At 42.6% G+C, this 14,820-nt stretch overlaps 1 protein-coding gene across 1 annotated transcript in view; it reads left to right on the forward strand.

Annotated features, from left to right (window-relative positions):
• Nucleotides 1-2,013: 2,013 nt before the first annotated feature.
• The window catches only part of LOC126482299 (phytanoyl-CoA dioxygenase domain-containing protein 1 homolog), a 62,827-nt gene continuing 50,020 nt past the window's right edge, over nt 2,014-14,820 (forward strand). The window contains exon 1 of the mRNA XM_050106317.1: nt 2,014-2,146. Within this exon, the coding sequence (XP_049962274.1) occupies nt 2,123-2,146 (24 nt within the window). The 5' untranslated portion in view covers nt 2,014-2,122. The remainder of the gene's footprint in view (nt 2,147-14,820) is intronic.

Genomic DNA, 14,820 nt, shown 5'->3' on the forward strand with positions numbered 1-14,820 from the left:
TGTTGTTTTGCGCGGCACTATCACAGCATAGGCCTACATTGATGTTTTAAGCACCTCCTTGCTTTCCACTGTTGAACAGCAATTCGGGGATGGCGATTGCATCTTTCAACAAGATCGAGCACCTGTTCATAATGCACTGCCTGTGGCGGAGTGATTACACGACAATAACATCCCTGTAATGGGCTGGCCTGTGCAGAGTCCAGACTTGAGTCCTACAGAACACCTTTGGGTTGTTTTGGAACGCCGACTTCGTGCCAGGCCTCACCGACCGACATCGATTCCTCTTCTCAGTGCATCACTCCGTAAAGAACGAGCTGCCATCCCCCAAGAAACCTTCCAGCAGCTGATTGAACGAATGCCTGCGAGAGTGGAAGCTGTCATCTAAGCTAAGGGTGGGCCAACACCATATTGAATTCCAGCATTACCGATGGAGGGCCCCACGAACTTGTAAGTCATTTTTAGCCAAGTGTCCGGATACTTTTGATCACATAGTTTATCTGACTTTACAACTTCCTTCTATTCCATAGAAGAATTTCTGTTATTTTACCTTGAAAAGATGTTGGCTGGGAATTAATCTCATCTGTTTATGGAAAAAGAAGATTTAGAAAACAGTTTCGGAAATGAAAGTAAGTGGACTCATTCCTCATCATTATAATTTATCGTACACGTGATCCATGCAACATGAAAGTAACTTATTAACTATTTAACTAGCCACTTTTCAGACCTTAACGAAACTTTTTCTCGCTGACAGCGCCTACAAAATGATGAAAGTAAGAGGAATTTTTCGCTTACTACATTCTCGCTGTTCATGCAGTAAAACTTCAGTATCAGGCATTACATTTTAATTTACGAGGAAATTTTGTAAGACACTTGGTCGATAGTTTGCCCTGAAGTAACAGTCTCCCAAGAGCACGCACACATTCGATGTTATCGTCGGGTTTTTTAGTTGAAGGTGTTTCTGTGCGAGGTTTATCTTCAACATGTTCTTGGCTTTCCAAAAATGAGTTGTGCCGGCAAAGAAGTTGTACTCTTGGTAAGTAATGTTCCCCAAAGGCCTATTTCAACTTTTGAAAGGTCACACTCGCGGATTCCCCTAGTTTAACAAATACTTCATTACATAAGCTTGCTCTAAATTCCGCTGTTCCATTTTCGTAACACAAAATTAAAATGCAACTTCATGACGGCGCTCTCAAAAATCACGTGATTACTGTACAGAGCTGAAACTCGGACTGAGCTTCTGGAAGGGATGGACACTCCAGTCTACACAAACAGACGAGCACTGTGTTGTCAGATCACTCGTAGTGTTGTCAGTCTCATTATTTTTCTCACACTCCTTCACTACTAACTATTCGCAACAAATTTTGTAGAAAGTATCCACATATTCCTCTGAATGCACTTGCAAAATTAGATTATTGTACGACGTAGTTCAGTAGACATGACTTTGCACAAAACACTGAGAAGCGACAAAAACTAGCTTTTGATTGAAACGGAGCGCAAATTACCCAGACTATACTCGTGCACTGTTAGATGATGAAAACACTTTGCGACTTCCAACAAACCTTAAGAATAATTTCAAATATTTTGAAAGCTTTATCACTTACTTGATTAACATCAAATATTTAACACATTAAATCATTTGTAAGATAATCAGAATTTGGAATCTGTTTTATACATGAGAATTCGATTCTCTAAAGAATAGGGGATTTATTATTACCACATAATATTACGAAATAGAGAAAGTAAAAAACTTGCGAATTTCTTTGTTTGGGCATCATTAAGGGCACCTTGCCGGCGGTCATACTGACACGTGCACTGAGCAGTAAGCTCCGTGAGCCAGTTATAAAGTAGTGATTCGCCAGATGAAAAATTATGCGGAGGAAGTACGGCGAAGAGCCCTATTTTTTGCCTAGCGTCGATGAATCGTCGCTCTCAACTTCCGCGGGACATCAGCGTTGCGAGAATGCCCCCTGGAGCCCGAGTTTCCCGAAACACCGCTGCGCGGCGCTGGGGTAGAGCGCGGTGTGAAGTTGTGTGGCAGCGCGAGCGCGCCGACTCCCGCCAGTTGCCGATGCACGACGGTTCTCATTGGGTGCCGCAGGTTACATCTGCCTGAGCCTTCACAATGCACGACAGCATACGGACCAAGGTAGGTGCCAAACTCATTGTTGCATCGCGTGGCTCCTTACCTCAGCTTTCTAAATACTTGTTCCCATCCTCGAGTGTGTAACGACCCGATTTCGAAGCAACTGCATTTTATACTGTGTCGTTAAGTTTTAATGAACGGGAAACATCGTATTTCATTCTTTCTGACCGTCAAAGTGAATATTCGAAGATAAACTTTCTTGGATAACGCTACGTGAACAACGGCGATTTGTCGTTTCCGATTCTGTTGGATGCCAGCACCTCTGTTGACAGAACACTATTATGCTTTAGTGTAGACGCGTGTTTCCACAAAAAAATGGTTTTGAAATGAGAAAAAAATTGGTAGTTCTTTCTGCAAAGAGATATAAATTCATCTGACTCAGATTAATTACTTACGTAATAGCAAACTAGTATTAGGGCACTTAATGTACACGTGCTGTGAAATGTTCTATAGACAACACTATGCCATTTTGTGATACTGCCATTTGTTCTTAACATTCTCTTCACGAACCGAGCGTGGGATGTGTGATCATTTCCGTGTCTCCAGCCGATCTGTAATTCCTGAATTTCTCATTTATAATCAGCTGAAATACTGAAACTAATTTTCTGCAACACTGTCAGAATATCTCCAGCATTTTCGTATAGTCATCACGACAGATAGAGATAGTGACCTCCTCTGTAACCTCTCTAACCTATTTTGGGCGTCAGAAACTGGAGCAATATTCCAGCACACATCATACAAGCGTTTTGTAACAGTTATTACCAATGATGAACTGCATGTATTCCAGCATGCTACCAATGATCAGTAGACTGATAGCCTCCTGTGTTTTAACTCCGTACGCTTTCTGTTTTATCTTTAACGTGAGCCTATTGCAACATCAGTGTAAATCACTGGAAAAAGCTATTTTGTGACTGCGTCCCAAACTATATAAAATAATAAGCATTAGGTGTCACGTTGTTTCGACAGTTCATTGTTAGTATATCTGGAGAAATCAGATGGGTGTAACCAGACCAAGAAAGTCTCGTCTGTGTCCTAATACCGTGTGACACTCTCACGAGCTAGTTGAACCACGATCCTTCAGATGAACTGGGTAATTTTCTGGTTTATAAGTAATGTCTTCGGCTAACCGTTCCTGTCGCAACACCTCATAGACAGCGAGAATGCATGGATATCATTCGTGTGATATGTCGCTTTGCGCCAGACAATCCCAAAGACTTTCAGCGCGATTCAAATCTTCTGACTTTGCGTTTTCATAAGTGATTACTGCTGAGTGTTCCTTCTGACAAGCATATTTACAGCCATGTGGACAAGAGAATTGTCATCTTGGAAACTAGGGCTGGTGATGGTAGGGTCCTCATTAGGATGTAGAACGTACGCCAAAACATGGATGTCCATCAGCTGGATGTAGCCATTCTGCTTAAAGGTATCAAACAATCCTTTAGTGCGTAATGAAAATATCACAATGCCTTCATCAGCTTCCACAATACCTTACATCTAATCCTTACAGAAGATTTGGTAAAGGCTAGAAGAACAAAGAACTGTGTTCCATTCACATTTAAGCTGAAATGCGATTCATGCACCTCCAAAGTACAAGGTTTGTGTCTATTCATCGACTGTAAGTGGACACGCTAGGGTGCAGGAGTGAAAACGGTTGGCTTGCGTGTAGTTCCAGTCATGCCCCTGCAATGAAAACATTTCCAATGCGTTCCACCGGAATCCATTCAGGGCGACAGTGACCCCTTATAGCAATTTGTTCTTTATATCGTAGCATTTTTAGCCACGCCAAGAGGAATATGTTAGCGGACCCATTCCTAAGATAATGCTCAAAAATAGACGTGTAAAATCAGGCATTTCCCTTCTAGAATGAGGTTTGTTGTACCCAAAGACAGTCATATCCCTTTACCATTGCGCTTCACGTTACAAACGGCAATTTGTACAGACACTCTACTGTACTAATTATGAATTAAATATAGGTTCGCCTTTTTCCAAGTACACAATTATTATTTTCCTTTCATATCCAAACAAATTTCATCACAACTGTGGCATCTTTAATTGTTTTATCTTTCATTTTTCATTATATAAGTAAATACATATTTTAGTTAGGGTAAGAAATATATTACATCGCATTTTGAAGTTAGCTAAATAACTTATGCATTTTAGCTTTTATTTACATTGCGTGTGCTCTGTGGTGGCAAAACGAAATCAGCTATGTCATCTGCAAACATTAGGACTGTTAGGCTATCGACTGCACTGAATTTTCGTTTATAAACACAGCCTTTAAAATACATATTCCCGTAAAACAGTGCCGTATGTCCCTTTTTAGCCTTAGTGTCGCTGCGTTTGGATTTCCTGCACTGTGGCTGGTTTTTATTTGCCAGCCAAATTGGGCGTCCTCCCTTGGCGCTCGAAACATTTGAACACTGTTCCCGACAGCCGAATCAATTGTGCCCTGTTACACCTTGTTAACTGCACGCGTTTATAATTTGATTCATTGTTTAGACTTTAGAGTATTGCGTATGAACAATTGGTATATTTATTGATGCCACAAATCCAACTGAAATTTAATAGACATTAATGATCTGTGCTTTTGGTGCAATGTTCACCACAGGCTAAAACTGTACACCTTGCCAGGACTCGCACACGGATTCCCTACTTTTGCGTGCTGCGCTCTTCCTACCGTGCGTTTAGAAACTGCAGCAACAACCTAAACAACTATCCCTCGAAAGGTAATCCACAGTTTTGTTTTCAGTCAGTTGCTATTAATTACTGCAGACAATTTGCTTCTAAAACTTTCATACGTATCCGCATATACTTGTAATAAAACCATGGAACGAGGCGGTGAGACACTACACCTGCATTCCGAAGGGCGACAATTTAGATAGCCTGCTGGTCGTTCAGATTTAGGTTTGCACTGGTTTCACTAAGGCAAAAGCCGGGATACTATCTTCTAAAACAATAATTCCCCAATCCTTACTTCTCCACCCATTTCTCTCTATTTTGAGTTTGTCAGGTTTCATTTTTTGTTCACTCCGATATTAATCTGCCACATTCGATGTGTTCTATTTCGATACAGCGAGCCTCGGCTTTGAGCCAACTTAAGACACACTCTCCAGATATACATTAGTGTCCATTAAAATTCCGACGCCATGAAGACGACATGCAAGAAACGTCAAACTGATACGAAGTGCACTACATGCTTGCATTTCAGCGCAACCGCACCAAGTACGTAGACTAACATCATCAACATGCTGGATATAATGAAGGATTACGCAGCAGGTTTCTCATTCAGAAATCGCATTTGAATGTTGTTCTTTGGTGAGGGGATACATAGTGCAAAAAGGAGAGCGACTGCCAGCAAGTGTCACACTTCGACAATTGCAGGGTCTTGACCTATCTAGTATGGTTTATCGTTACGCAGTATTTGCTTCTCACGATGGTTAGAATTGCACGACTGTCATGCGAGCAACGTAGATAGTTTGAGCAACGAAAGGTACGTAGCGACTGGAAAAAAAGCGCAGGTCATTCACAGTTTCAAGAAGGGTCGTAGGACAGATAGACCTGCATCATTGACGTCAGTGTGTTGTAGAATTATGGAACGATTTATGCTCACGTACTATGACGTTTTTGGAGAACGAAAATCCCCTCTATAAAAATCAACACGCATTCTGCAAACAGAGATCTTGCGAAAATTCACTCGCTCTGTTCCTCCACGAGAGCCACAGCGCTTCAGACGTCGGCGCCCAGGTTGGTGCCATGTTCTTCGACTTCAGAAAGGCATTTGACACCGTCCCACACTGCCTTTTAGTGAAAAAATGTACAAGTTTACTGAGAACTGGACGACATTTTCGACTGGATTTAAAACTTTCTTGCAGATAGAACTCAACACGTCTCTCTCAACGGAACAAAATCGACAGATGTAAAAGTAATTTTCGGAATGCCCAAGGAAGCGTTAGTGGACCATTACTGTTTACAGTTTATATAAATTATCTAGTAGAAAGCATCGAAAACTCTTTAACGCTGTTAAATGCAGTTATCTATAACGTCGGAGGAACTGGCAGTTTACCTTGAACATAAATAAATGTAACACATGGCGCATGCATAGGAAAAGAATCCACTACTGTTAAATAGTTGGAAAAGCAGATGCCAGACTGAGATTCGTAGGCAAAATCTTAAGGAAATCTAACTCATCCACTACAGATGTGGCTTACAAGGTGCTGTTCATCAATCTGGGACCCTTACCAAGTAGAACTGATAAAAATGGTTGAGAAGATCCAACGAAGAGTGGCATGTTTCGTCACGGGATCGTTTCGTCGGCGCGAGGACGTTACAGAGATGCTTAACGGACTCCAGTGGCTAATAGTACAAGACATGAGTTGTGCATCAAACATAAGTTTGCTATTCAAATTTCGAGAGAGTATTTTCGGGAAGAGTCGGACAACATATTATTTCCTCCCATATATGTCTCGCGAAATAACCCCAACGAGAAAATTCGAGAAATTAGAGCTAATACAAATGCTTGTCTACAATCATTCTTCCCACTCACCATTCGCGTATGGAACGGAAAGGGGGGATCAGTTGGTTGTACCAAAAGTAATCTCCGCCCCACACCGTCATGTGCCTTGCTGAGTATTCATGTAGATTCAGGGTTTCCATACTCAACTCCATGCAAGAGCTCAACGATACCACGTGACTAGCACCCGAGAAGACATACGTGTTGTTTGTTCGCCCATGCAGGATCGTACAAGGCAGCAGGGATGATACACCGACAGCAATGCGCCAGACAACACTGAACGCAGGGGTGGTACCACAACAATCTTTTCAAACGAGTCTGACAATAGCATCACGATGGATGTATCCATGTATGGAGGTGCTGAGGAAAACGTTACCACGTTTCATTCATCATCGTCATACGAGCTCAGCATCCAGCATGATACTCTGCGATACCATTAGGTTCCTAATACCACTTCTGGTTCGCATAGCTCCTAATTAGGACAGCATGCGTTACACTTGTCAAGGGTGGTGGCTGTGCTGTAGCTTCGAAGTCTCCGTGACATTATCTTTCAACAAGATAACGCAAGACCACATTTTTCCCGTGTTATCCTGACCTAGCTCGATATAGAAGACGTTCTATTGTTACCCTCGCCAACACGTTTTCGAGATCTCTCGCCCACTGAAACCGTCTGGTAATGGGTTGTTGGGCGGTTGACATGCCACTACTCGGTGATCATGACGACTAATCAAATCTGGCACAGGGTTAAAACAGGGCGGAATGAGGTACCTATACCTGTCATCCAAGCTCAGTTCGATCCAGTACCCAGCCGGGTTTTGGCCATTGTTGCTGCCAGAGGTTGCAGCCCTATGTGTTAAATTTCGCACCCTGTACACACTCAAAACACCTAAAACTTTAATCGTGTATTTTTTCTGCTATACTGTAAACACAGAATAAGTAAAATTTCGTTGTTTGCTATCTTTCCTGTTGTTGGTATTTCAATGGCTTGTAGCGCACGTAAGCGAACGTTAACTATGATGTACTCACTGTTGAAATTTCTATTTATTTACTATAAGGAATCGATACACCATGTTCAATATTTAGTGATGGCTAGCGCATACAAAGTATTACGGAACATGTGTAGAATCAAGATAAAGAAGGAATAAGAAAAGGTTAGCACATCATCGAAATGAGAATTAATAAGAAAAAGACAAAATCTATGGTGATAAGTGCAAGATAAGTAAGAACAACTATAAAGCTAGGATAAGAAGATATAGAACAAGTTAGTGCTTTAAGATATAGTGGAAGCATTATCACGGAAGTCATGAGATGCAGTAAGGAGGTAAGAATGGATTTAGTAGTTGCCAAAGTGGCATTTGATAATAAGAGGAGATTTCTATGTGGGAACATGAACAAGGATCTGAGGAAGAGGTTGGCGAGGTATTTTAGGTGTAACGTAGCGTTATACGGAGCCATGACATGGACACTGAGGAAAGAGGAAGAAAGAAGAATAGAAGTATATGAGATGTACGTTTGGAGGAGGATTTAAGGGATAAAATGGGGAGACAAATTGAGAAATGAGGTGTTGGAAAGAGAGAGAAATTTTAAAAGTAATCAGGAAGAGAATACACAAATGGCTACGACATTAGATGGGAAGAGGTTTTCTACTGATTGATGCTGTGGAAGGAACATTGAATGGAAGACGAAGAAGAGGACGCAGAAGATTTCAGATAGTGAATAGTATAAGGCTAGAAAACAATTACAAGACGACGAAGAGGACAGCAAATGACAGGACTGCATGGAAGGCTGTATCTGAAGACTTGGCTTAAGGCCGCGCGCTGTGGCCGCGCGGTTAGAGGCGCTATGTCACGGATTGCGCGGCCCCCCCACCGGAGATTCGAGTCCTCCCTCGGGCATGGGTCTGTGTGTGTTGTTCGTAGCATAAGTTAGTTTAAGTAGTCGTTATATGTCAGTTGTATATTTATCTGGCAGACAACTGTCGAGTGTCTGTGCAGTATAGTGTTGTTTTGGATGATTATGGAAGAGAAATGGAATACGTGGCTGAAATCGGTGACAGCACGTAGCCTGATCCACTTGACTAAGAGTCCAGGCGGACGGTGCGACTGGCTAATCGCCATCATCAATACCATTAGTTTCTCCACCTGTGGGTCCAGAGCTTGCCGTACATTCTGAAAGCTAAAACCGTTTTACGTGTGCACCGTAGGCTGTCAGATTTTTTCAAACAGATGAAACTTTACTGTGTCCAGGTGAAATGAATAGATATCACACATACTGTAATCGTATACAGCTGGATTTTTTTTGAAAGTCAAGTTTATTCAAACTGCATTGGATTCATAGATAATTAACGCGGAGTGCGATTCACTACGTTAAGTGGAGGTCAATCTGATTTTCTCATAATTACTGCACAATGATTTTTTCACGTTGACAACAGCGTCATACCGTGTATCTCAGAATGCTGCTGATTAGGATAGACCGTTTATATACTGAGATTTTAACCAGTCCTGGTATTCGTCCTTACGACTCGCTCAATGTTACATTTGTTTCTGGTCAATCTGTGTCATTGAAGTTCACGTACACCTTAATCCCTTTAGACTCCTCCTCGCATAACCTACACTTCTTAACTTTATCTATGTGGATGCAAGTGTTAATTTCCAGCCATACGTATTAACCAGAAAGTCATCCTTAACGGGAAACGCTGTGCAGTGCTGTTTCCCCAATGAATACACATGAGGTCCTTACTGTTCAGCAGGCGATGTGTTAGTTATACAAGGGCTCCCGAGTCGTATCATCTGACGCACTTCTTATCGAGCCAAGTATAGCCTGAAGACGGACGCGACCTGTCAAGATAATCTCCAGGCCCTGACCCGCCTCAGTGAGTCTATAACAACAGCTCGATTACGAGTGTCAGAAAATTATTGAATGAGGTTTGTTGACTGCTCAGATGTCACGATCGACGTCTATGGTTCCATTCCCCAATAAATTGCTAATATTATCTGTTAATTTAGCTTATGGCGGGACACAGGATATTATTACACATTAAGCAGCAGGTGTAAAACCGTGCTACTAACAACAAATAGATGAAACATAGAACAGAAATAGTCGAAAGAACTCTCGATTAGCGTCAGGGCGTCCTTTGCATGCCTGGATATGATGCTAAGCTACACTCCAGCGAAATATATTCGATGATTTGGATGTCTCGTCGCGATTGCAAAATGGATCGCGCTTTTTTTGTTTGGTTTTTGAGAATCGTAATAGCTGTCTCCCATCTCCACTGAGAGAAATCAAAGTGTTCTGATTTATTGCGCTTGTTTAGATCGGTTTGTACTCATAGTGACGCTTGGAGGATCAATATTTGTCGCCATTTATGGCTGAGATGGATGAGATCGCCAGCGATAACAATAACTCCACACACCGCAATCAGTGCGTCCTTGGTGATATTTTTTTATATGGGCTCTACGCCATGGTCTAGGCATGTTCCTGCACTTAACGTTTTTGTTCCTAATGCTGGAAACATCATCAGATGCTATAAAGACTTAGATCGTAGTTTTAAAGCCAACTGCCTCGCCGCGTAGTTAAGAGCGGTTCTTGTGGGATCGTCGAAGTGGATGGGTGACCGTCCGGGTCTGCCGAGTGCTGTTGGCAAGCAGGGTACATTCAGCCCTTGTGAGACCAACCGAGAAGCTACTTGATTGAGACGCATCGGCTCCGGTATCGAACACTAACAACGACCGGGAGAGCAGTGTGCTGACCACCTGCCACTCTACATCCACATCAAGTAGCGCCTATCATCCGAGGATGACACAGCGGTCGGTCGGTACCGTTGGGCCTTCCGAGTCTTGTTCAGAAGGAGGACTATATTCAAACTCAAATAACTGGCTTAGTCTTTATAGCCTCTGAAATCTCCAACATCTGGAGACGTAACCTTAGGCAGGGAATAACGCTCATACTACAAAAATTATCAAGGGTTTACGTGCTGCCATCGTTGTAAACTAGTAGAACAAAGACTTCAAGCAAAACACTCACTGAACGCTAATACCATTGTCTGTGCCTAGACACATATACCGGTAGTTGCTGTGAGACGTAGAGGCTGTTACTTATCTTAATGTTGCTGCAACCAGGACAACCATGGCACCGTGGGTCAGTTTCAGATGCTCAGAAGTCATTCTCTCAGAGAGAAAACTTAAGTCACTACTTGTATTGTATGTTAACCGGGGACCTAGAAACGACGGAGAGGCTTTGTCCCCGCCGCAGCCGCAGTGGTCCACAACCCTATGACGACTACCGCAGTCCACTTCACCCCTCCGGCGCCCCACAGCGAACCCAGGGTTATTGTGCGGTTCGGCCCCCGGTGGACCCCCCCCCCCCCCCCAGGGAACATCTCATACCGGACGAGCGTAACCCCTATGTTTGCGTGGTAGAGTAATGGTGGTGTACGCGTACGTGGAGAACTTGTTTGCGTAGCAATCGACGACATAGTGTAACTGAGGCGGAATAAGGGGAACCAGCCCGCATTCGCCGAGGCAGATGGAAAACCACTTAAAAACCATCCACAGACTGGCCGGCTCACCGGACCTTGACACAGAACCGCCGGGCGGATTCGTGCCGGGGACCAGGCGCTCCTTCCCGCCCGGAAAGCCGTGCGTTAGACCGCACGGCCAACCGGTCAGGCAAGTCACGACTTACTTGCAATATACTGCAAGTCCAACAAAATGATATCCATCCGATCATTTACCAGAAAACTGCAGCGCTAATTGCAGCACATATATATTGTTTCTTTCACGGTTTCCCCACATGAAGTCCATTTTGCCCGTTGAAAATGTACATTTTCACTTACGTTAGTGCCAAGCCCACCAGGGCAACGAAACAAGTCAATACCAACGCATATTGACCGACGCAGCCTGACGAGTAATATCTCATGTACAAATTAAATACCTCTTTGGTTCAATGTCATTACAAAGTGAACTTCTTATTGGAGTTCAGAGTCGTTCAAAAAATAGTGATTTATTTCAATTATGTATTCATATATTCTGAACTTAGTATACTGCGCTAGCACCAGTTATACCTGACACAAATTTTAACCTGCACAGATAATTAATTCCCAGTGCTGTTACGGATCTGGCTCTGAGCACTATGGGACTTAACTTCTGAGGTCATCAGTCCCCTAGAACTTGGAACTACTTAAACCTAACCAACCTAAGGACATCACATCCATACCCGTAGAGTGCTGCTACGCTCGTTCGCATTCCAGGACGAACCTTTCGGGCTGTAGTGGAGTGTGCGACGTTGTGAAACTTCCTAGCACTGCGGTAAAAATATGTGCCGGGTTCGAGTCGTGTTCTGGCAGTAAGATGTAATCTGCCAGCAAGTTTCAAATTTTGCTACGTTCCTATAAAATAGCTGGACTACGTTTTCGCTGATTTACAGAAAGGTGGCATTTTGTCACAAGAATAACTTTTGGGTCTTTTTTCATTATTTAATGAACGAAACAGTTTAGATCACGCTTTTATCTATGACTGATTTCAGCTGAATTAGGGAACCTTTAGATTTACCTCTAAAATGCAGGACTGATCCTTTTCCCACTTTTCCTCTTCACTGTTGCCTTGGCAATCCTAATGGAGTGTTTTCTTCTGAACGTAGAATTTTATCTGTTGAGACTTTATTTTTGACTTTACTGTGTCTGTTGGGAATGTTTTGTAGGTTCGTTTGTTGTCGAACTGAATCACGTGTCGGAAGAAGAAAGGAAAAGCAAGATCAGGGTTTAACATCTTTTAGACGACGAGACTAAACGCAATCACGAATTGGGAAATGAAATTGGCCGTTTAGTTTAAAAAAGTAACGACTCCACCATTTGTCTTACGAAATTTAGGGAAATGACGGAAACCTTATCACTGTGAATTTTGGATGATTACGGAATGAAATAGAATGACCGTGTTGCATTATTGGCCTGGAGATTGCGTTTGGAGTAGCCTGGTGAGAATCTTTCTAGTTGACGCCAGTGTGCACATAGTGGCGAGCTGATAGACAAGGAACAGAGAACTAAAAAATATTTTAAAAAAATTAAAAAAGAATGAAAGAGAAAATAACTGAAAACTGATAGATGAAGTCACGAATTAACTTGTTATTTCTGTGTCTGTTTCGTGTTTGCTGTATTATTCTGTAATATACACGGTGACTATAATTAAAGTTAAATTTTCAAACCGCTGTAGAAATAACACCACTGGTCAGAATAACGTCAAATTGCAACGGAATATTGTCGGAGAAGGAGAAAAACGTATGACAGAAGAAAAATAAATAGTTACAAAATGTAGCAATAGATGACGCTATAAGCGTCAGAATTTAATAGTGGTCGCCTACAAATGACAGATGAATCAAATTTTGAAACCACTGTAGAAACATGCCTTAGGTGTACGTTTGACGTTAAACAAACTGTACTATTCAGTGTGCATGGGTGTACAAGTGTGATACTGTTAGTTACGTAAGCCCATCCACCACAGCAAGGTCATGTCACATTGGATGGGAAAAATAGGTTTTTAATTGTCCTGAGGCCAAAAACCGCATAAAAAGCATCGATCAAATCAAATCGGATTATTAATTTCCGTGTGACTGGCGCAAAACACGTTCAATATGCTGTCCACCGTTTTCTGCAACAAGTTGAAATCGAGAAACAGCATGTTCCACAACTGATCGAAGTGTTTCCGGGGTCACGTTCAGAATGTGTCGCGCAATGTGTGCCTTCAATGCAGCTAAATTTGCAATCGAAACACTGAACACATCATCTTTCAGATAGCCCACCAGCCAGGATGTCACACAGATTAAGATCAGGTAATCGGTACGGCCAGGCTGTAGGGGAATGGCGGCTGATAATTCTAGCATTCCCGAAATGGCGCTTCAGCAGCTGTTTAATTGGATTTACAACGTGCGGTGATGCGCCATCTTGCCCAAAAATGATCCCATCCATACAGCCACGCTGTTGGAGAGCTGGAATGACATGGTTGCGCAAAAGACATTCATAGCGCTTACCAGTGACGGTGCAGGTAGCAAGACAGGAAGCACCTGTCTCTTCTAAAAAGTATGGCACTATGATAAATGATGCCGTAAACCCGCACCACACAGTGACCTTTTCAGGATGAAGTGGTACTGGTTGATTTGCGTGTGTATTTTCCGTTGCCCATATTCGATAATTCTGTGTATTGACATATCCTGTCAGATGGAAGTGGGCTTCGTCTGTCCACAAAATCTTCCACGGACAATCATTGTCCACTTCTGTGCGAGGGAGGAATTCTAAAGCAAAGGTCTCTCTTGCTGGCAGGTCAACAGGAAGCAACTCGTGTACATGGTAATTTTTGAATGGATAGCAAAGAAGGATGTTTCGTAGGATTTTATGCACCTTGCTCAGGGGTATGTCCAATATTCGTCCAATTCTCCGTGCACTACACGTTTGCACGCCACCACTCGTCTTCTCCTGCATTGCTGTGATCACTGCTTCCATGGACGTCGAATCAATTCGTTTCTTCCCTCTACCAGGTTGAGCACCAAAAGAATCCGTGTTTTCGAATTTCCAAATCATTTTCTCTTAACTCACAGCAGCCATCGTACCAACGCCTTTTTTCAAACCTTTCAGTGTCCGGAACTTCTGCAGAGCGGCGTATGCACAGTCACCATTTTTGTAATACAGTTTTACAAGAAGAGAGCGATTCTACGTTGAGACAGTCATGGCGAACGTCGCAGACGCCAAAGGAGGAAAAGCCGTGTACCCGGCGTGTTTATACCAACTTCAATGGGTCGTGCGCATGACAGTTGTTTTCATTTACGTATTCTGACACATGCAACGCCATCTACTGGTCAATTTTCAAACTATTTTTTTTCTTCTGCCATACGTTTTCCCCTTTCTCTGATAATATTCCGTTGCTATTTGACGTCATTCTGACCAGTGTTCTGACAGCGTTTCGAAAGTTTAACTTTAATTATAATCACCCTGTATTATACAGTGCACTGAACGCTGAGGAAGTGGTGCATCATTGGAAACTGAAGGAACACTGACGGCAATGCGCAATGAAAACAACATAGATCTACGGATTGGTGTAAGGCACGGTTTCTGGCTGTCACCAATGAAGTTGCTGTTTGGAATTTTCCATATGACATTGTCTTCTCAAAGAAGCAGAACTGC

The sequence above is a fragment of the Schistocerca serialis genome, chromosome 5 (assembly GCF_023864345.2).
Source record: "Schistocerca serialis cubense isolate TAMUIC-IGC-003099 chromosome 5, iqSchSeri2.2, whole genome shotgun sequence".
Classification (NCBI taxonomy): domain Eukaryota; kingdom Metazoa; phylum Arthropoda; class Insecta; order Orthoptera; family Acrididae; genus Schistocerca; species Schistocerca serialis.